At 35.5% G+C, this 22,566-nt stretch overlaps 1 protein-coding gene across 2 annotated transcripts in view; it reads right to left on the minus strand.

Moving 5' to 3' along the window:
- LOC150086722 (BRCA1-associated protein) overlaps window positions 1-22,566 on the minus strand; it is a 141,005-nt gene that overhangs the window by 48,812 nt on the left and 69,627 nt on the right. For both annotated transcript variants that reach the window (XM_090372711.1, XM_090372712.1), the window contains 3 exons: window positions 18,699-18,774; window positions 9,866-9,933; window positions 2,051-2,189 (listed from right to left, as the gene is read on the minus strand). In XM_090372711.1, the coding sequence (XP_090228837.1) occupies window positions 2,051-2,189; window positions 9,866-9,933; window positions 18,699-18,774 (283 nt within the window). The remainder of the gene's footprint in view (window positions 1-2,050; window positions 2,190-9,865; window positions 9,934-18,698; window positions 18,775-22,566) is intronic.

Below are 22,566 nucleotides of genomic sequence, written 5' to 3' on the forward strand. Positions count from 1 at the left end.
TTTTGACATACAAGCACACCGAGTGGCCACTTTATTAGGCATACCTATCCTTTTCATGAAATGCAGCATTCCTTTGGCAATAGTGTCACGTGTTCATACCATGTGATATGAGGCAGGTGGGCAAATATACAAAGATGCTGTATGCAAGCAATTCAGTGCAGGGATGAGCAAGACAAAATATTTAAGTGACTATGAACATGACATGGTAGTCAGCACCAGACATGCCGATATGAGCACCTTGGAAACTGCAACCCTGCTGGAGTTTTCATGTTTAAAACAATGTCTCAGGTATACCAAGATTAGTCCAATCCCAACTATGTCTCGGCAGTATCAAGATTAGCCCAATCTCAACTGTGTTTTGGGTGTATCACGAGAAGTCCAATAATCAAATAGCAATACTGTGGTTGGAAACAGCTAACTCATGTGAGAGGCCAACAGAAGCCAACAAATCTTGTGTAGGATAACAGAAAGACAATAATCAGTCAGATTACAACTCAGTACAACAGCAGTAACTAAAGAAACATTTCAGAATGTACAACTTGGCATACCTTATTATGGATGGAGTATCACAGTAGAACTAGGTTCCACTCCTGTCAAAAAAAAAAACCAAGGCACAGTTAAGGGGGGGCTAAGGAACACCAATACTGGATAGCAGAGGACTTGAAAAACACTGCTTGGTCTGAAAAACCCCTACCATGTGTCAACAATGCAAACTTCTGGTGGTGTAATGGTTTCGTGGTCACATTGGGTACCCTGATATGAGTGAAGAAACATTCGAATGCCACAGGTCATCTAAAAATTGTTTCTGCCCAGGTATTCCAGAACTAGTTCCAGGAACAAGGGACTAAATTCAGTCTACTGTGGTGGCTTCTCCAGTCATAAAATCATCAGGATGATTTCAGATCTCTACTCCAAATCATCCTGATTGGATAATTACAGAATAAAGATCCACAATCATTCAATTTTCAAAAACTGTGGGTCAGCGCAGACCAGTGTCCTAGTGGCACATCTGGTTGAGTCCGTGTCATGAAGAAATCAGGCTATTCTGAGGGTCAAAGGGGGAGGGAGGGACCTACTTGCTATTAGGTAAGTGTATCCAATAAAGTGGCCACTCAGTGTATAACAAGGATTTCACTTGTCATGGTGCATTAACAACAGCAGCCATGAATGTAGCCCATCTGTATCTATATCTTGATATTGATTTGAAATAAAACTCCAATTACACATAAATTACTAACTAACAAAACCACAAACAAACAAAAAACACAACACAAGAATAAAGAAAATGAAGAATGCAATTTGAATGAAGCATAATGCACCTTAAAGCTCCATTCTTATGTATCAATAAATTTTATTCTTTACTGTAGGTTATTGCAAAAGCAGCATTTTAACGTAGCCATCTACCAAAGTAGTTAAATTAATTAATTAAATTGGCATCGTTTTGGTTATATCTCATATTGTGAATGCCTCACAATGAGTTACCATGGTATTGTACTACCTCGAATAAATAACACTTCACCAGTGGAGAAGACTACTGTTATTTATTCTCAGTGGATACCACCACACATAGGTGGTGGTATTCTGTTATTTACTACTGTTATTTATTCTCAGTGGATACCACCACACATAGGTGGTGGTATTCTGTTATTTACTACTGTTATTTATTCTCAGTGGATACCACCACACATAGGTGGTGGTATTGTTATTTACTACTGTTATTTATTCTCAGTGGATACCACCACCTATGTGTGGTGATATCCGCTGAGAATAAATAACAATAGTCTTCTCCACTGGTGAAGTGTTATTTATTCGAGGTAGTACAATACCATGGCAACTCATTGTGAAGGCATTCACAATATGAGATATAACCAAAACGATGCCAATTTAATTAATTAATTTAACTACTTTGGTAGATGGCTACGTTAAAATGATGCTTTTGCAATAACCTACATATTAGTCATTCTACCTTGTAGCATGAGGCCTCTGCCCTTAAATATTTTATACTTTCTTTAATATTTAAAAAAAACAAAAGAGAGAGTAAAAAACATACCCAACAAGGCTCTAATTCAACTGGCTTTCCATCTGCTTTGTTCTGTACAAGGCGATGTACATAATTATCTCCTGCATAATCCCAAACTCTATTATTTCCTAGCTGCATAGCATAAGTATGCTGAGTCTCCAAGTAATGCCTGTGATATACAATTATATTATAACATTTATTTTAAGAAATAAAAATAAGATCACTATCTGACAGTTTATACAAGGCAATGAAAACAGTAATACAAATGAAGATTTAAATATTTACTGTGCTACCTTACTGATCTGAAGACTTCAGTAAGTAGCACTGCAACGTTTTGCATTTTATGATAATCACCATATTGAAGATTACTGTGTGTATATTAACTCATTCACATGTGACTTTTTGAATGTGTGTGGGCTCTAAGGGGTAAATGCTAGCGGTGGTTCTGTTCATGGCATTTTTAAAATTTGTAAAAATGGAAACGTTTGTACATAAATACCTTTAAATATTAATTTGTTCTTATTTTGCCTTGGCTGCCTAACATTTATGTGGCAGAACACATTTTTTTTTTATGCTGTAATATCCTCTAAATTTACTTAGAGGTACCACTTGATTCAATTTCGTGAACTTCCAGATCTGAATTTCATTTACATCTGGATCTAGATCAGAGAGAGTTTTGGCTTTTGTAAGCCCAAATCAGACAAACAATAGCTGACAGATGCAATCTACTCTGATTTTAATATAAGCCACACAGTGCAAAGAAGCTACATGCTTTTCTGCACTAGCTAAGAAATGAATTAATTATTAATATCTTTAATTATTATGAATTATGCTGTAACACTGTCTAAATAATAATAAATTAATAAAAAATAAAATATTTGAACCTCCCTCTTGTAGGTTTGTATTCAGCTAACCTCTGAATTACACTAAGCTGTGAGCCTTAATCACCAATGGAGGCAATTTATTCCAGTAATTACAACTCGCTGGTTAATAAACAAAACTCCTGTAATCCTTTTTAAACCTTTTCCCTTATAAATTGCATTTATGGTTCCTAGTTCTGGAATCACTATAACAGTGAAAATTTTGCCCTCATCTATTTTACTTTCTCCTCTCAAAGCCTTACACACCTGAATCAAGTCTCCTCTAAGGTTACTAATTTCTGCAGCCCACATATTTGAAATCCTCATATGGAGGAAGCACAAATTCATTTTTTTGAATAAACTTTATTATAAGTTTAAATTTTTGCCACATGTGCAATGAGGTTTCTATTTTTCAAGTAATTCTATCTGTATGTTTAGCATACCCTTCAATGCACATATCAGAAATTTCTTGAATGCCGAACTGGAAAAGGTGGTCTGATGCAATGGACTTCACCACTTAACAGACAATAATGCCTTTGAATTTTTTTTAAGAAGTTATGTTAAAGATATGGGTTATAAAATACTGGCTCCATGATATTGTGAATGATGTTGATAATAGATAACCAGTGTAATTGCCAATTATCAACAATTCAATGTTTGAAAGTACAGTACACTTTCAGAGTAACAGTACCTTAAGAATTCAAGGTGCCGTTATTTTGATTTTTCTGTTATCTAGAAAGTTTTTAAATATATTTTTAATATATTTAATGCAGAAATAATGAGGCTAAATAAGAAATAGAGATATTAAGAATGCAATTTTATTAACTGCACAAAAAAAAAAACATAAACATGTTGACGATCCAATGTTATATTCTGTCATTAATACACTCCTACTTACACCTGTTCTATTTTCTGTTATTATATCAAGTTTGTCACTAAGCTTTAATGTTCTTTTTTTTTTTTTTTTTCTTCTCTATATGAGGTTTATTAACTTTAGGAGCCATAGTGAGGGGTTTTTAATTTAAAATAAATGTAAGACAGCAGTATAATCAATGATATCAGTACAGAATTCACTTTCAAATCGGCGAATTTAAACAAAAAAGTAATCACGACTTGCCGTTTTCTTTTTTTCAGCACTGCAAAATATCTGCACTGTATGTAAACATCCGATTTCATTGTGATCTGACAGATGCAGTCTACTGTATCTGGTATAAGATTTTATATCACCTAGATGCATTATAATGTGATGGAGGGTGCTCATATAGAAGCAGCAGAACAATGTATAAAAAAACTTAAATGTTCTGCTACGTGTGCTAAACTGCAAATCTATATTTCATTCTGATATTTTTATTATTGTTAAAAAAAAAGCTGTAAAAATAATTTATGGACATCCTGTATGCCAGGAGTGAGTGAAATACAGCCTGCAGGCTCAAATTAATTTCAGGAACAAAAAACATTAATATTATTTTTATTATTGAGCCTCGTTGCTGTCTTTTACTAATTAAAATATATTATACTAATATGAAACAAAGCTTCATATTTCAAAAGTCCATAAAAATAATTATTGCAGTACAGTCAGTTCTGCTATAATGCGCATTTTGGCAATGTGAATTTGCTCCTATGCAACTTATATATTAAGGAACAATGTGAGTATAACACAATTTTCATGTTGGCTCATGCGCAGTTTTGTCTGCAAATAACACCAGGTGAACGTAAAACCCTGATCAAGGTGAATGTAGCGACCTGCACAGCAATGCATACAAGTTTACGAAGCTTAAAAAAATATCAAACATGTGAGAGTTGTAGCTCCCATTTACTGTAGATGTATTGGTCAGGGAGAGAGTTGTCATTTGCTGTATTCACAAGATATTGCTGGCCGACTAATGTTTTCAGGAGCTCACATTTTTCAGTTCAAACAGAAATTTCATGAGATGCGATAGTGTGAGCAAAGGAGCACATACAGTTTGTTTGTTATTTGGAGCATTAGCAACTAAGGCCATATTGTGAGCAAAGGAGCACATTTCTGGGGATCACTACCATAAAACAATAAAAACAATTTGCAGTTTTCAGTTTATTGAGCATTCCTGCTAGTGGAATCTGTTATAAACTCAATCTAATTGCATTTGCAATAATACCGATAGCTAGAATTCTGTGGGTTTTTACATTATTATGGTGAAACGTGTTTTCCCTTCCATGAAATCTTCAATCATATTTTTATGGATGTGGTTCAAGGTTTATTTATGTTTTATAACACGTTGACTGCCGAGTCGGCCATATAAGTCTGACACCATTATGTTTTTCAGGTGCATCAGACATATATCGCAGATGTTTTTGTTTTGTTATTTGGTTTTTAGGAGCATTAGCAACTAAGGCCATATTGCTCTGGGGATATGCGGTGGTCATTCCCTGACCTTTCCGCATCCTCCGTATTTGGTGGTCATAGGCTCGAACCCTGGTCTAATCAAGAAGTGTGTGCTACGCACTGCTGCTCCTGCCCACTGGAGGCGCCATATATTGCTGACACCCTCTGTTTCAGTGGGAGCTGCGTCGGCTGTATAACGCTGACGATTGTTGGAAATTTACATTATTTTTGAAAAGTATGGCCTCCAGTGATACATGTGATGAAATTTGCATGGCACTATGAGAAAAAATAAGTGAGTAACTGGTCATTATTTAAAAATTCTTTATTATTACGAATTTTATAATTACAAAATTATGAAGATTTATGGTGTTGTCCAAAACACTACAAACACATGAGAGAATGATGAATACAGTCTGGGCAATACGCCAAAACTCTTTTCCCCGTTCTGCTAGCAACTGATCTTCCTTCTGACTCTTTCAATTTTGCGTAACAAAAAATGCACATTCTTCTAACTTTCCTGTTGTTTGTGTAGAATTTTGTCATTAGTATATGAGTGTTACCACGTTAACTACCTCCTCCCAAAAGCTTCTTATTTTTATTTGTTTTTGCGTGGCACACTTGTATACCACATACACATTGGCAACTGATATTTCAAATATATATTCTATCACTAATTTCCGGTACCACTTTACCTTTCTTAGCATTGTGGCATACAAACCCATTTGATCTGACAGATCAATACCTGCTTTTCCCTTATCATACGCTAGAATAGGAATTTTTTTTTTTTTTTGGCTTCTTTCCGTCATCCTTTACTGGTGGAGGGTCCATCAACCATTTCTGGGGCATGCTTTGTTGTTAGTAGTCTCACATCTTGAACATCTTGCCACTTTAGAACAATAATTCCATTTTTTTCTTCCTTGATGATCATCTGCCCTTTATTTAGCTTTGAGTACACGACTTCTTTGGGCATAAATTTTTTACTCGCTTGTAATGTACCAACAACATGAGTTTTTTGATGAAGAAACGATAATACCAAATAGTAGCTGGTATAAAAATTGTCTACATACAAGGTGCGACCTTCATTTAGAAGTCCTTGCGATAACTCTTCAGACCTTTGCAACTAAATTTTACATGATTTTACATGATTTTTAGATTTATCTGAATAGATCTTGCTTCACCAGGTATATCCTTCAGTGGAACATAACTTGAACAGCTTGAATCCATACCTGTGCGCTTTATTTGGTATACACTGTCAGAATATCAGCCTGACCCTCCAAGGAATAAGAGTTTCGTCAATGACACAATCTTGGCCGGGGAAAAATATTTTCTGATATTACAGCTGCAAAACATCAATCAGGTGTTGTATCTTACGGAGCCTGTCCCCCGGAATAGCAGTTTCATTGTCTGAAAAGTGAATGAGGCACAACAATTAAAACCTTTTGCGAGACATAATTTTTGTTACTAAGTTATTTTTATAGATATATTTGTTTGACCAGTAAGATGCAATACTCCGAAATCTTACTAGTCCCATCCACATAAGAATCCCAAAAAACTTGCTCATCTCATCAGCGGTTGTTGGAATCCACTTTTTTAGACGACTCTGCCACGAAGCTCAGGTACTCTGAATTTTCTGTTCAGCATACCTGTTTGTTTCTGTTACAATAAGATTTATTACTTCATCCAAAAGTGATGAAAATGCTTCAGAATGAGTAATGTTTCTTGATATGTCTATTTGCAGTTCTGATTTGCCTGTAAAATCAATTCTTTTTTTGGCATCCTTCGTACTCAGTCCATTCAATAGCTTCATTTGTTTCAGTCCTTTAATCTCAGGTTCTTCGGTCTTTTCAAATTGCTCATCAGTGTTTTCTTCTGCCATCCAGTCTTGAAGCACTTCTTCAACATTTTCCGGTATTTCAGTACCTCCTTCATTTGAAGAAATATCCCAGTCAGGATCTTTTACTGAATCGTCAGAGTCAAAATCTTCTTTTTCATCTTCAGAACTACTACTAAGATTTTCTGCAATTTTTAGATTTTTTTTTTTGTTTACAACACACTTGTACAAACTTGAGGAGAAACACAACACAATAATAATGGGGATAATACAGTGCGCTAACAACTTGTTTTCACAAAATCTCTAACAATACTGACAAACTTATTGCACGTTTGAGAGTTTATTTTATCGCAATTAGTTTTATTGCAGCGTGCGGGCAATAAACTAATCCCAAACAACCTTCATATGTATGCCGTAATATCATCACGTGTATGTGGCCAACACGGCTTCTCAAGAAATAAAGTAACCTAATGGAACATGTTGGCCACATATATGCAACACAAAAAAAAAAGAGACACTTTTTTGATATTTTAAGAAAAAAAAATGGCATAACACTGACATTACAATATTCATTTTAGAATTACTAATCAAATTATTTAGTAAATAATTTGATTTTTTGAAATTTTGAAATTTTTTGAAATTTGAATAATTTGAAATTTTTTTTCATTAAACTAGCTTGGCAGTCAAAGTGTTAACATAGGTAAATTTTCATAATCTTCTCTTCATTACTGTATTTTAAGCTACCTATTTTTAATGCGTGAAATTGATACTGCATATCTCACTTGTGCAATTTGTGTGTGCTGTGTTTGTCATTATTGATTGCTTATCTTTTTTACTGTTCAAAAAAAAAAAAAAAAAAAAACTCAGTGAACAGAAATATCAATTAGTACGTATTTACTAATTACTGTAATATTTATTTATTTATTAGAAATTTAAGATGTTTAAACCTGTGTTAGCAATTTTATTGGATTTCTAACTTTTTTTAGTGTTTTACTTAGTACACTGAACATTTTTTTTTTTTTTAGTGCTCTGCTGCTATACCTATTTTCCTCGTAAGCCCTGTTGTTTTTAATGCATGAAATACCATAACGCGGAGATTTTTAGGAACACATACACTGCATTATAGCAGAACTGACTGTATTTAGTTTTGTTGCTTTAGTTTAGGTTCTGGACAACAACAGAATAGCAAAGTAAATGTAAGCACTTTCAACATTTTCATAAATCTTATTTTACGAGGGCTGTTTGATAAAGAAGGATCATAATTTTTCATGAACAACCATACTTCTTGCCATTTCTAGCTGAGCAGCAGAATTTAAGACCAAACCAAGCTGCACCACATAGCAACTGTGCAGATGACTCATGAGCAGACTGTGACCTTGGCAGTTGGTAAAGTTTATGCCTGTTCAGTTTTGCCTATGTAACAATGGACGTGACATATGAGGAATAGTATGCTGCTCTCAAATTTTGTTTCTGTCTCAAGAAAACATCAGCTGAAGCATATGAAATTTTAAAAAAAGCTTATGGTAAATCTATGCTTCCAAAAAGCATAGATTTACCGCTTGCAGGTGGTTTAGAATGTTTAAAGATGGACATGATTCAATCACAAAAATCAGTAGTCCTGGAGCTCCAACCACTGCTGTTACCACAGAAAGTATAAACACTGTTTTCTGAAATTGCGAGGGAATTTCATCATATAACAGTAAGGCACCTGGCAGAGATGTTGAGATTATCAGTAGGGAGTATGCATGGTATTCTCCATGACCATTTGCAAGTGACATTTGTTTTTGTGTGCTGGGTTTCATGACTAATCACATCTGAGCAACAGCAAGTTCACATGGAGGTTTGTCAAGAGCTGCAATGGATGGTTACTAAAGATGGTGAGGTTCTGCACAGGGTGATGGCTTCATCTCTCGACCCAAAGAGTAAACAACAAAGCTCTGTGTGGAAGTCTACATCATCACCAACACCAAAAAAAAAAAAAAAAAGAAAAAGTAAAAGTTGTGGCTACTGCAGGAAAGGTCATGGTCATCACTTTTATTGACATTCAAGGAAGGAATAGTTTACCAGCACGTTGTGCCATGTCATTCGATTGTTATAAGACTTTACTACAGAACTGTACTTCACACATTGCGGGATCACATTCGTCACAAACAATCACAACTGCACACAGGTGGGTGGATGCTGCATTGTGACACCTCACATTGCTCATACCGCCATCGAGTACTTAGCCAGCATTGATGTCAAATGTGTTCCTCATCCACCCTACAGCTGTTACCTTGCAACCCCACAATTTTTTTATTTCCAAAGTTAAAGGAGGAGCTGTTAGAAAAACTTTTCCGGTTGTCAGAAGAAGTTGTAAAGACATCGGAGGCAATTCTCAAATGCATGTCAAAAATTGGTTTCCACCATGTTTTTGAAGAATGGCAGAAATGTTGGAGTAAGTGCATTTCATCAAATGGGGCCTACTTTGAAAAGGACCATCAAAATATGGATGATTAATAAATGTATGTTGTGAAAGAAAGAAAAAAAAATTTAGTATCATTCATTCTTTATTGAACAGCCCTAGTACATATAGTAAGAGGGGCTGCACCAATATAGGCACTTGCTAGTTTGATAGCATCGGCCAATTTTTAATGTCATTAATGATAAAAAATAAATAAAAAAATACACATTTAAATGCAGCCCACAAATACTTTTTTTCTCCAGAATTGGTCCTGGTGTCAAAAAGGTTGCTCACAGCTATTGTACTCTAAATAACTTAGACTTTTTATATGTGCTTTTTGTATACTTACTTATAAGCATGACCTTCAACATATCTTCCACATCCAACATGACCACATATCAAACAGATCCACAAATTCTACAATAAAAAATTAATATATACATATATATATATATATATATAGATAGAGAGCGAGAGAGAAACTATACAGTAGAAAATAAAGCAACAACTTAAGCAAAACAGGAAAAGCATACGATACTGTATCTGTACATGGCAGCAGTAATAGTGTATCAAAAATATATATAAAAAGATACAAGAAACTGTAAACAACAGATGTGATTACATCTAAAAAAAAAAAAAAAAAAAAAAGGAATTCAAACATATGCAAAGGTAAATCAAGTAAAACCAATTTGTGTGTAAAATTAACACCCCATGTCAGAACATGCCAAGATCATCATATCTATTGTGTTGCTAGACACATGTCTACATGTTTTAAGCCAGTTGCCTGCAATCAGTCTGTTTCATATAGTTAAGGTGTAATCATGTCAATTTGACTTATCATTTTCACTATTAGTGAATATACTGTGATCTGATTTTTTGCGATCAGATGGGTCAAGCATTCCCAGATTCACAGAAGAATGTTAGAGCAACATGGAGAAAAGTGTATTATTAAAAGAAAGATATATGAATGTGTGGAAAGGTTTAGCGGCATTAATCATTGTCCATCAAAGTGGCATTAATCATTGTCTATCAGAAGTTTATTATTACTGAACAACCTGAACAGTCATTCAGGCTGTCCAACAACTTTCTTGACCACTTGTTCTGCCATTTCTAAACTTTTTCTTGGCTAATACATTTTTTTTTTTTCATATTGCACTAACATTCAGGAGTACTGAGAAGTCAGCAAGTTGGTCGGCTGCCCTGGTTCCAGATATTATGGAGGAGGCCCAAAAAAAGCATTTTCCCTAGGGCCTAGGCTAGACATCAATGCCACTGCTAACATTTCTTCCATAAATATGGGATGGTTTGACTCATTTTGATTACAAAAATCTGATAACAGCACATTGTTCATTAATGGTGGAATGGAAAGTGCAGCCAATATAATTACACCTCAATTGTATAAAACAGATTGATCGTGCAACTGATGACACACATATAGACTTGTCTAACAATGTAATAAGTATGATGATCCTGTGAACATGTTCTGACATGTTGTGTTAGTTTCACATACAAATTGCCTACACTTTCTTATTTAACTTCATATATACAGTAAACCCCCACTATTCGCGGGGATTACGTTCCTGAGAAATTCCACGAATACCGAAAACGCGAATACTGAGTTATGGCTCCCATAGTAATAAAGGGGTTCCGTTCCAAAGTATGAAATATATAAGAAAAACTAGTCTAAAATTGTCTATGTATGTATTATATGTACCTTCATAATATGACTATGTACATAGACAGTACATAGTGAAATGCAAGCATATGGCATCGAAATGAAAATAAGGAACAATTTAATATTAAATATAATATTTATTAGAAATTTCAAACAAATCTTTCAAACCAGCACCTTTGCTAGCAAAAAAACTTATCCCACCAGTGCTATCACCAGTTTCGCTAGTGTTGATAAAGGAGTTTTGCCTTTTCACGGATGATGAGTGAACTTAACGGAATTTTATTTTGAGTTCGGTCTTCTATCCACAGATTTAAAGCCTTTTCCATTTTTTCTAATTTAACATCACGAGTTACAGAACAAATTTTTGAAGCAATTAGCGCGTTTTCACGGACACTCCGGTGGATTTTTTCTTCCGATTTTTTTATTGATCATATCGTCGACTCATTGATTTTATAATGTTTTGCCACTGAGGAGACACTTTCACCATTAGAAATTTTGTCTAATAACTCAATTTTATTCACTAATGTCATCACCTTCTTTGATATTTTCACATTTCCCTTGTTATTCATAGCCATATTTTTGTACGGGTTAGAAAGGACTTGTCCACAATAAAGTAGCTTTCTTCAGTTAACACGCTCGAAAAAGTCTGTTTTACACTGCAAAACGGTAGATTTATTACTTTTGTAAGCATATCAATTTATAAATTGATAAATTTATTCAATTTATAAGCATATAAATTAAAAGAAAACGACGAAACCTTCTATGACAAGCGCATAACACATACTGAACGAGAATTAGCGAGAAACATCCACGCTTGCGATTTTGTCACCCCTCTCTCCCACCCACTGAGCGCTGTTTTGACCGGGAAAGATAATTTTAGCCACGCCCACGTTTTTTTATGGCGGAAACTGTTCACGGCGCTTTAAAATTCACATTTTTTTAGGTTTCATTTTATATTAAATCAGCGACCGCGAATACAGACACCGCGAATAGCGGGGGTTTACTGTATTTTAAGTTAGAAAAACCAATCTATAATTGCTTTACTTTTGACCACAGATTTTCATAAAATAAATGCGAATCCATGGTTTATGGATTCGCATATATTTTTGTGTGTTTTAATATATATTTATATAATTTTTTTTGAAACTCTGGTGCCCAGTAAATAGATACATACATTGTTTCACTGCAAGCTAAACAAAAAATTTATATTAACTCATACATATAGGGTATTTCAGAAATATTTGAAAAAAATATAATTCTGGGATATATTCATCTAAAACAAGAAATAATACGAAATAAGAAAGTCATATATGTATACACATGTCTGTCATGGACAGATCCATGTTTATATGAATAACAGTTTGTTTTTTTTTAATGAAAACCCCAAACACAAGAGGTATTAGAACCAATAGTACTTAGTACTGTGCATGGGTTGGAGGTTGAGAAGACGAAAGAGGATATTTGTTGATATTAGACTTGAACTTCTGTAGACTGTAATTTTCAGTAAATACATATGAAGGAAGGTTGTTCCAGAAAAACGGCAGTTGAATGAATAAACGAGGAAGATGAAAAGTTGGTTCTGTGAGTTTGAAGTTGGACAGTAAATGGATGTTGGCGGCACATGTTCGGACTGTTTTGAAAGAGAGAAGGGGAATTATAGAAGCCAATTCAGAAGAACAATGCCCATGGAAGTATCTGTAGAAAAGGCATGCAGCAGAAACAGTACATCTATGAGAGAGAGAGTGCAGAGACCCTGTTAGAGATGAGTCATTAATTAACCTAACTGCCCTCTTCTGAATGGAATCTAGAAGCTTGAAAAAGGTTTTGGGGGCATCACCCCAGATGTGGGAACAATATTCCATGGTAGAGTGAATTTGCAATTTGTACACAGTGAACAGCTGTTTGGAAGAAAAGTAAAAAGAGAGCGAAAGAGAAAATCAAATTTTTTAGATGCAGCGAAAGCAATATTTGTAATGTGTTTGTGACAAGAGAGATTAGAAGTCAGAGTAATCCACAAAATATCATCTTGCCTAGAAATTGAAGTGTCACCAAAGATAAGCATAGGAGCAGAAGAATCCTTTTTTGCGAGATATAAGATGGGACTGAATTTTAGAAGGATTGAGATCAGAAGAACAATGCCCATGGAAGTATCTTTGCCCTACTGGAGAATTACCTGGAGATCGGCATTTAAGGAATTGGTAGCGGATATTCGAGAAGTTGAAGCTGATTGAGCAGAGCAAGTTTTCTCAAACTGGAAAGTGGAATGAAATGTGCAATCATCAGCAAAACTATGGATAGGATTTCCAGTCAATAGAAGAAAGTCATTAATATACAAGGGGAAAAGGGTGGGGGAAAGAACTGAACCCTGGGGGACACCGGCATTAGTGGAGAAGTTAGAAGACAGAGAGCCATCTACCATCACCACCCTCAGTGAGCAGTCAGAGAGAAAACTGGATAACCAATTACAAAAAACAGTTGGAAAACCATAAAATGGAAGCTTGTTTAGAAGACTTTTATGCCAAAGACGATCAAAAGCCTTTGAGATGTTAAGAGCAACTGTTTGTGCTTCACCGAATTTTTCCATTGAATTTGTCCATAAATGGGTAACATACGCCAGAATATCACCAGTGGATCGACACTGACAGAATCCATAATAGCGATCATTGATCAGATGGCAGATTTTTAGGTAGTTTTAAGAGTTCGCAGTTAATTGATTTCTCCATTATTTTAGAAACAGTAGAAGTAATTGCAATGGGACGATAATTAGATGGGAGGGATTTGTGAAGATTATTTTACTGTAGTTAGCCAACCAAGTTTTTCATGAGAAAGACTATAAATGTAACTACGAATGTAACTGTAGATTGACAGTAATATGTTTAAATCAGATAATGGTAAGAATTTATGATTTGTGGGCTGGCAAGTGCAATTTAATTAATGTTTTGTTTTCTGATACCAATTTGGCATTTAACACAGTACAGATTTTATCTCTAGTGTCTTTGCTAGGGTATGTATGTATGTCTATTTGATAGAGTCATTGTTATACGGTTTTTAAGCACATCCATGATTTAGATCATATTGCAGTGTTTTTTTTTTGTCTGTACAAGTTCACAGGCCAATTTGCATGTTGTGCACTCATGAGTAAAAATGCCACGCCCTCTGCCTGCTTAAAGAGTCCTTTGTTGGGTAGTTTGAAGCTTATTCTGTCTATAAGACAACCGGCCTTTTTTAATGATGGTGGGTTTATATGTTTGTATTGAAAAATACTTAGGTGATGGAATTCCACAAAAGAAGTTGTCGTTATCCTTTTTTACAGTGATTCTGTTTTCAATTTTAAATTATCAATCCAGCTTTGCTGCTTATGCCCATGATGTGATTTTTCAATGCCAGTCTGTTTTGATCATAAGGCAAGCCTAATTTATGTTCAAATGGAAATACAGTTCAAATCCTTCAGTTTGTTAAGTATTTGAGTTTCTCGTCTACATGAAAACTAGTTGTACAATTTCTTTGCAATCACATAATCACTACTGTTTTTCTATCAAAATTCAAAATACTAAATTGAATAAGGCTGAGAGGGTTAAATTATTAGTAGTATTAGATGCAAATGTATTCTTTAAGTACCATGCAGCATAGTTGAAAAATTCCATTCTGAAGGCTCCTGGGTATCTGAAAATTGATTTGGTGAAAAATTGTGATAGGCACATTTTGTCTATTTTTTATTATATACAAGGTTCTAGCCAAAAGTATGGATTGGTTGCAGGGAACACTAACCACAAGTAATACAGCAGTGCACCGTTAGATACCGCTAAACTAATTCATTGTCAGTTAGTGTGAATTGTTTCGCACCAACAGGACATTGTGCTTTTGTGTAATTGGTACTTAATTGTGTTTCTGTTGAGTGTGTATTGCAATTTTTGTAGCTGAGTAAGAGGGCAGACATAAAGGAACAGCTAATTTGCATCAAATTTAATCACAAACCTGAGAAAACAGCTTCAGACTTCAGAGACTTACAAAATGTGAATTACTCAACCAAAGAGTGAAAAAGGCCCATAAAAGTTCCTTGCATCATTGACGGGATTCGAACCCAAGCCTTTTCCATCAAGTGTGGAGAGGACAGTGATTATAATCACTGCACTACCTGCAAAGACAGATGTTAAGGAACAGTAAACTTGAAGCAAATTTTGTCATAAACTTGGTAAAACAGCTTTGGAGCCTTACAAAATGCTTAAATAAGCATTTGGTGATGATGCTATCAGTAGAACACAAACTTCAATAGTATTTGCGTTTCCAAGGAGGCAACACTTCGAGGATTTTGAGCACTCGAGCTATCTATTGTCAAGCTGGACTGCTGAAAATGTTGAAAAAGTGCATCAGGTCATCCATAACTAGTTGAAAATTAACAATATTTCTCACATTCTAGACCTATTGTATTGTCACATGATGATGCATTTTAATTGAAGATTAAAAATAAATAAATAAATAACTGGATTTATGGTTATCACCCAGAAGCAGCAGTCCTCCCGGTGGAAAAGTCTAAACGTGAGGCAGATTACTGCAAAATATGTACATTTGCTGAGTGATGAACAGAAACAGAATTAGCCTTCTGCATACAGGGACCTGCACGCACAGGCTAGAATGGACAGATGCTTCCTTTCCAAGATCATAACAGGGGATGAAAGCCGGGTTTATGATTATGATACAGAAACAAAGCAGCAGTCCTGCGAAGTGGAAGTCTATCATCTCCATATCCAAAAAAGGCAAGGCAAGGCAGGTAGGTAAGGTCAGATCAAATGTCAAGGGCATGCTAATTGCTTTCTTTGACAATAAAGGAATTGTTCATCAGGAGTTACTTCAACTAGGCCAAACTGTAAATCACCAGTTTTATATTGGAGTCTTAAGGTGTTTGAAGGAGGATGTCAGGAGAAAACACCCAGGTAAATGGCATACTCAGGATTGGCTTCTGCATCACAAAAATGTGGCAGACCACATGGCTTTGTTTGTTCAGCAACTTTTAGCCAAGAACAAAATGGAAATAATTCCACACCCACCTTATCCTCCCAACCTGGCCTCATGCGATTTCTTTCTGTTACCCAAAATGAAAATCCAATTAGAAGGATGAAGATTCAAAGACATCATGAAAAACTGCAGAAAGTGTTGATTGTTTGTTATTTGGTTTTTAGGAGCATTAGCAACTAAGGCCATATTGCTCCGGGATATGCGGTGGTCATTCCCTGACCTTTCCGCATCTTCCGTATTTGGTTGTGACGGGCTCGAACCCCGGGCTAATCAAGAAGCGTGTGCTACGCACTGCTGCTCCTTCCCACCTGGCTACGGAGGCAGCAGAAAGTGTTGAACGGCATCACGAAAGAGCAGTTCTAGAGATACTTCAAACAGTAGGAGAAGCACTGGGATCGATTTAAAAACTCTGGTGGGGAGGGAGAACTATTTTGATCAGGACAATGGGACAGTGGACAATAAATCCCCTGTCCCAATCTTTTGGCTTGCACCTTGTATGTTAGATCCATTGCTACATATGCTGCTTCTGTATGGACCTTTTCCACAAAGTTAGCTATTTAGAAAGTGAGAGGTGCTAAAGTTTCAAGTTTTAAAATGGTTCAATTGTAAATCGGAATATGAGAACGTTGTCTCCAATAAACAACTGCATGTATACTTGAATCATAATGATATCATATGGCATATTAGTGCTTTGCATCATTTCTGTATGCAGTCAGTTACATACTGAAATCAGCATAGGGGCATCATTATACATCTCATATTTATGAATTTGTTCTTAACAAGTTGTCTGTCCCTTATACTTTGAATAAGTAATGCTTCCACAATTGAGAAGTCTGCTGTTACCTATTCTCATGTGAGTACCACCACCACCCAGGCAGCCACTTTGGGACTAGTTGATCGCACCTGGCAGTGTGGGATCAACTAGTCCCCAAGGCATAAGCAGTGACAACCCAGCTGAGTTATTCACACAGAGATGTAAAGTGGTGTTATTCAGAGATGCAAAACATGGACAAATTGCACTGAAATAGAAGTTAATGCTTTGCATCATTTCTGTAGTTAGTCACAAACTGAAGTCTGCATAAGGGGCATCACTATGCAACACCTTACACTGTGAAATCCATCTCAATAAGTGCCTGTCTCTCATAGTTCGAATAAGTAACACTTCCCCAACAGAACAGCTAGCTGTTCTGTTGGGGAAACTGAGGAAACAGCTAGTTGTTACCTCATAGATTTGGAATTTCTAGGAAGTAATTAGAGATGCAAAATGAGTTTTAAAATTCTGTAATTATGATTAAATCTCATTAAATGCTGAGGTCACAACTAACACTGCACCTAACTTTAAACAACTTGATTTTTAAGAAATATTGTCGCTTAGCCCAGGGATTAAAAATTGGTGGCCTGAAAAATAAAAATGAATGTCTAAAATACTGCATAATCTCTTTGATAAACTAATCCAAGTTACAAGTTGAAAGAAAACAAAATAATTCCAAAAATAAAAAAGTGAACTTAAAATTTAATGACTGATATAAGTTTTTACAAATTCTTCAAGTTATGAAAAAATTACTGCATTAAATACAGTAGACTCCTGATTATCTGGGGTGGTTGGGAAATAAATTTTCCAAGGATAACCTGCAAAAATGAAAGAAAACTCATGTGACAAAAATGTCAATTTATTTCCATACATACTGTACTCATATTTATCAAAGTATACTACATGAGAAGATTTAAAAAAATAAAAGTTAATATGAACATGTAATTTTTTGAAAAGGATTTAAATGAAGTTTGCTTTTTCCCTTCCTGTGAATGGTACTACATAAATTTCAAAGCATCATCTTGTGAACAAGAGCAAGTGGGTTTGTTGTTCCATGTAGTCAAGTAGAGACTCATTAAATGTGATAATTTACTGCCTTTTTCATGTTTATTAATGATGTTTTTGTTCAATAGAAAGAATACCCCTTTACCATTTTAATATGATGGGTGCACAGAGATGCAAACAAAAAAAAAAAAAAAAACTCAGAGAGGAATGTTAAAATTAACATTAATGCTAAAAAGTAGTAGCATGAATTACTGAAATGTGACTAGAGTGGGTTAGGGCAGAAAGCAAAGGTAGACAAGCAGCTTCTGGTAAATTCAAGGAACATTGCAAAATGTAAGAAAATAATCATGTGTACAGATTTCATGAATTTATTTTTGCTATCCAACTTTGACTGACTTAGAATTCTGTAGGCTGCAGAAATTCCAGTTAATATGTCCCTGGATAATTGAGAGTCTACTATATTTGCCAAACTTTACTTACCTATACATAATTCACCAATACATAAGGTGAGATACATATTCAATAAAGACTTTGCTAATTTTAAATATAGTTAAAATTTAATACTGCCACATACACCATATTTATTTTAAAAAACAAAAACCTCTTCCTCATAATCAACTTCAATAAAATTCAGGGAGAGCAAAAACTATGAAAAATAAAATTATATGTATTACTTACCTCTTGAGAGCCACACCCAAAGCACCTATTATCTGGGAGTAATTCAGGGGTCTGACAATATCGACACACAGGACAGCTGTAATTATTTTATATTTATTTAGCAATTTAAAATTTAATCCATATTAAAAGTAGCAATTTAATTAAAGAAAACTTTTAAATGTAAACAATGTGCAAGTAATTTTCACATAGAGGTATAAGTATATTCTATAAAAAATACATTAAATGAATAAGAGTGCTGACAGATAGCTAACTTAAAGCAGCAGATCTACATTGTAGTGCAACAGCATAAAAATGTAGAAGCAATGAGGAATGACACAGGTGTGCAATTACTACCTTACATTTCAGACGTTTTTCACAACTTAATGCTGTGTTCAATGCTACATTATACCACTGTATAAGGCAATTGTAAGACCACATGTGGAATACTATGTTCTGTGACTGCACTTGAGATACTTGAATGAGGAAAGCCTTTAAATATGCAAGCTAAAGAGCTTGGAAACAGACACTTTGGAAGGTGGGGGCACCTGACTGAAGTCTATAAGGCTCTAAGAAGGTGATTATCCTTTTGTATAAGGCAATGGTCAGGCATGCCTTGAGTACTGCATACAGGTCTGGAGGCCTCATTTTAGGAAGGATGTAGATTTGCTTGAGCGTGTACAGAGAAGGGCAACAAGATTGGTGAGGGGAATGAAGGGGTCCTCTTACCAAGAGAGGCTTAAGTCCTGAAAATTGCAGCAGCTGGAGACTAGGCACCTGCGAGGTGATCTGATTGAGGTGTATAAGGTCTTGAATGGGTTGAGCACGCTGAATTCTGATGGGATTTTTCCACCTGCTCAGATTATGAACCTAAGGGGGTATAAATTCAAATTGAGGAAAGAGTTGTAGAATAAATGTGTGGAAATTTGCGTTTAGCCAGTGGGTGGTTAACTGCTGAAACAAACTTCTGTCTGTCGTTGTGGAAGTTGATAACTTAAATAAATTCAAGGAGGAACTGGACAAACTTTTAGAGGGAATGGTTGTGTTAATTTTTTTTTTTTTTTTTTTTTTTTTGGCTGATGCTACATAAGCTCATAATGCTTGCTTTCTTGCATCACATGCCTCTATTACTACGAGGGGACAGTAAAGTGAATTACAGCAAAATTTTCATTGGTATTAATGATTCCAGAACTAGGAGCCATAAATTCAAATTATAGAGAGAGATTCAGACAGGATTGCAGGAAGTTTTCTCTTAGCCAGCAAGCTGCTAATTATTGGAATAAGTTACCTCCATAGTTTAATGAGGCTGATAGCTTGGGGAAATTCAAAGGTCAACTAAAGAGTTACTTACACAAGGAAAGAAACACACGGGGATTTATTTTCTCTTTTTATTTTTATTACTATTTTTTTTGGAAAGTGCAACAAAAAACCCTGTGGCTTCTTTGCACTATATGGTAAAAAATAAAAAAAATAAATAAAATACACAGGACAATGACAAGGGGTGGGAGGTTACACCGAAAGCATACAGAGTTGTAAGGATGCATACAGCTGAGAGTGCTGATGGCCATGGTTAGGTTTTAAAACACTAATCTTCTGAGTGAAGAAAAAACAGCTAGGAAGACATCTACATTTCTGACCAAATTACATCTGCCTTTAACAGGAAGGGTTCAGTGAGACAAAGAACACACACACACACACACACACACACACACACACACACACACACACACACACACACACACACACACACACACACACACACACACACACACACACAAAACAGTTGAAGGAAAAAAAAAAACTGAAAATTTTTCTGTCGTTTATATGCATTACCTTTGCAATTTTTATTATATTTAGTCCTCAGCAATTAAGCCACAGGAAATTCTACCAGAAACATATAGGGAAATTTCCTAATTCTTATTTATTGCATTTAATAGATTAGCATTGTCCACATAAACAGAATCACCATACTCTCAGCACCATATTTTTTTCTTTGCTTAGCTTCGCTGTCTGCTATGTAGACTTTCTGAATTTTCAAATTCATCTTTAAGTTGAGAAAAATATCTTTAATGCATGACAGTAGTTCATAATTATATCAAAACCTATTTTGTATTCAAATTCTTATATCCTTCTCAAATCAACTTGAATACGAATAAGGGGAACCATGTATTCTATTAACATACCAGCTTTAATTCATGAAAATACCAAAAGATGATATATTACATAGTGGTTTTGTCTAGAGATCAGTGGGTCTCATAGTATAATCTACAGGTTTTGTCTGAAGTGATCTATGAGATGTTACTAGAAAGTTTCAGGATTGGCCATAGTAAGTTACTACTGTCAGGAGAAATGACAAAGTTGACAGTGTACAACTATCATTTTTCTTCATTTATTGTTAGAGAAATTACAAGGAAAGCTGCAGCAAACACTGCTTTAAATTAAAGTGGTTTTTGCTTCAAAAATATAAAAATGTCAGGAAAATTTATAGAACAGCATGTGAACCCAAAATATATAGATATTCTTTTTATCTATTGAAAGTTAAATTGTTATTTTCAATATTGTTGAAAGAATTGAAAGTTACAAATTGTTACTCCTACTGAAAGTTACAAATTGTTACAAGACGTTTATGGGGAGTCTGCAGTGTTGAGAGGACAGGCTTTCAAGTGGCATAAACAATTTTCTGAAGGAAAAGAAAAACTCCCATGGCAATTATGAATTTGTTTGGCTGATGAAAGTGGAAACCAATGAAAATGTTGAAAAAAAGTGTAGGAACTTGGTTGTGCCAATGGACAAATGGCTATCAGAATGATAACAGAACAATTTAGGGTGGATAAAGAAAGTTTTCTTCAATTTTAACCATCTTAAAATGAAGGTCAATGCAAATATGGTGCCAAAAATACTTGATTGGTGACCAATAACAAGAAAAGGGTTTACGGTGGTCTTCTGAACAAAAAATGAATATTTCATTATGATCCCAAGAAGAAGGAGGCAGAGCAAACTGGAAAGACAGTGAGAAGATGAACAAATCCAGGTTCAACACCATGCTCATAATTTTGTTTGGCCAAACAAAAAAAAATATATATATATACAGGGTGTCTCAAAAATATTGGTACAAACGTTTAGGGGAGGTAGGTAACATCTAAAGGAATGTGAATCACATAGGAACCCATAACCAGAAACGTCACCGTAAGTCAGTAGACGGCGCGGTAGTTGCCGCACGAAGAGCATGCATCGATATACAAACTGTGAGCTGGCAGACACGCACCTAGCGTACGGATTAGCAGAGGACACTGGACGAGCCACTCAACGAATTTATGGAGAACACTTCCCAGACAGACACGTACCAGACCACCGTTTGTTTGCACATGTGCATCAAAATTTGTGCGATTATGGGTCATTTAGAGGTAACAGGAGTAGTGCGGGCAGACCATGTTCGACACAAACTCCCACTATGGAAGAAAGTGTGTTGAATTTCGTCCAGAATCATCCTACTACTAGCACACGTGCCGTTGCCTCTGCCTTAAGAGTCTCATTGCAGTGTACAGCGTGTCTGGCACGACGATTCCTTACACCCCCTTTCATCTCCAAAGGGTTCAGTTACTGCTCCCCCAAGATCATCCTGCACGTGTGGCTTTTGTGGGGTGGTTTCTCCAAGAAAGTGTTCAAGACTTGAATTTTCCAGCCTATGTTTTGTTCATGGATGAGGCTCATTCAATCAGCGCAATGCTCATGTGTGAGCTCACGACAACCCACACAACATCGCTTCGCAATAAATGTGTGGGAAGGTATGGTCGGCCCATGCCTGTTACCATCTCACATGAACTCCGCTAAATATCGGATCTTTCTTGAACAAGTTCTACCACGGTTACTTGACGATGTTCCAGCAAATGTG

The sequence above is a fragment of the Mastigoproctus giganteus genome, chromosome 4 (assembly GCF_048544385.1).
Source record: "Mastigoproctus giganteus isolate SK-2022 chromosome 4, ASM4854438v1, whole genome shotgun sequence".
NCBI lineage: Eukaryota > Metazoa > Arthropoda > Arachnida > Uropygi > Thelyphonidae > Mastigoproctus > Mastigoproctus giganteus.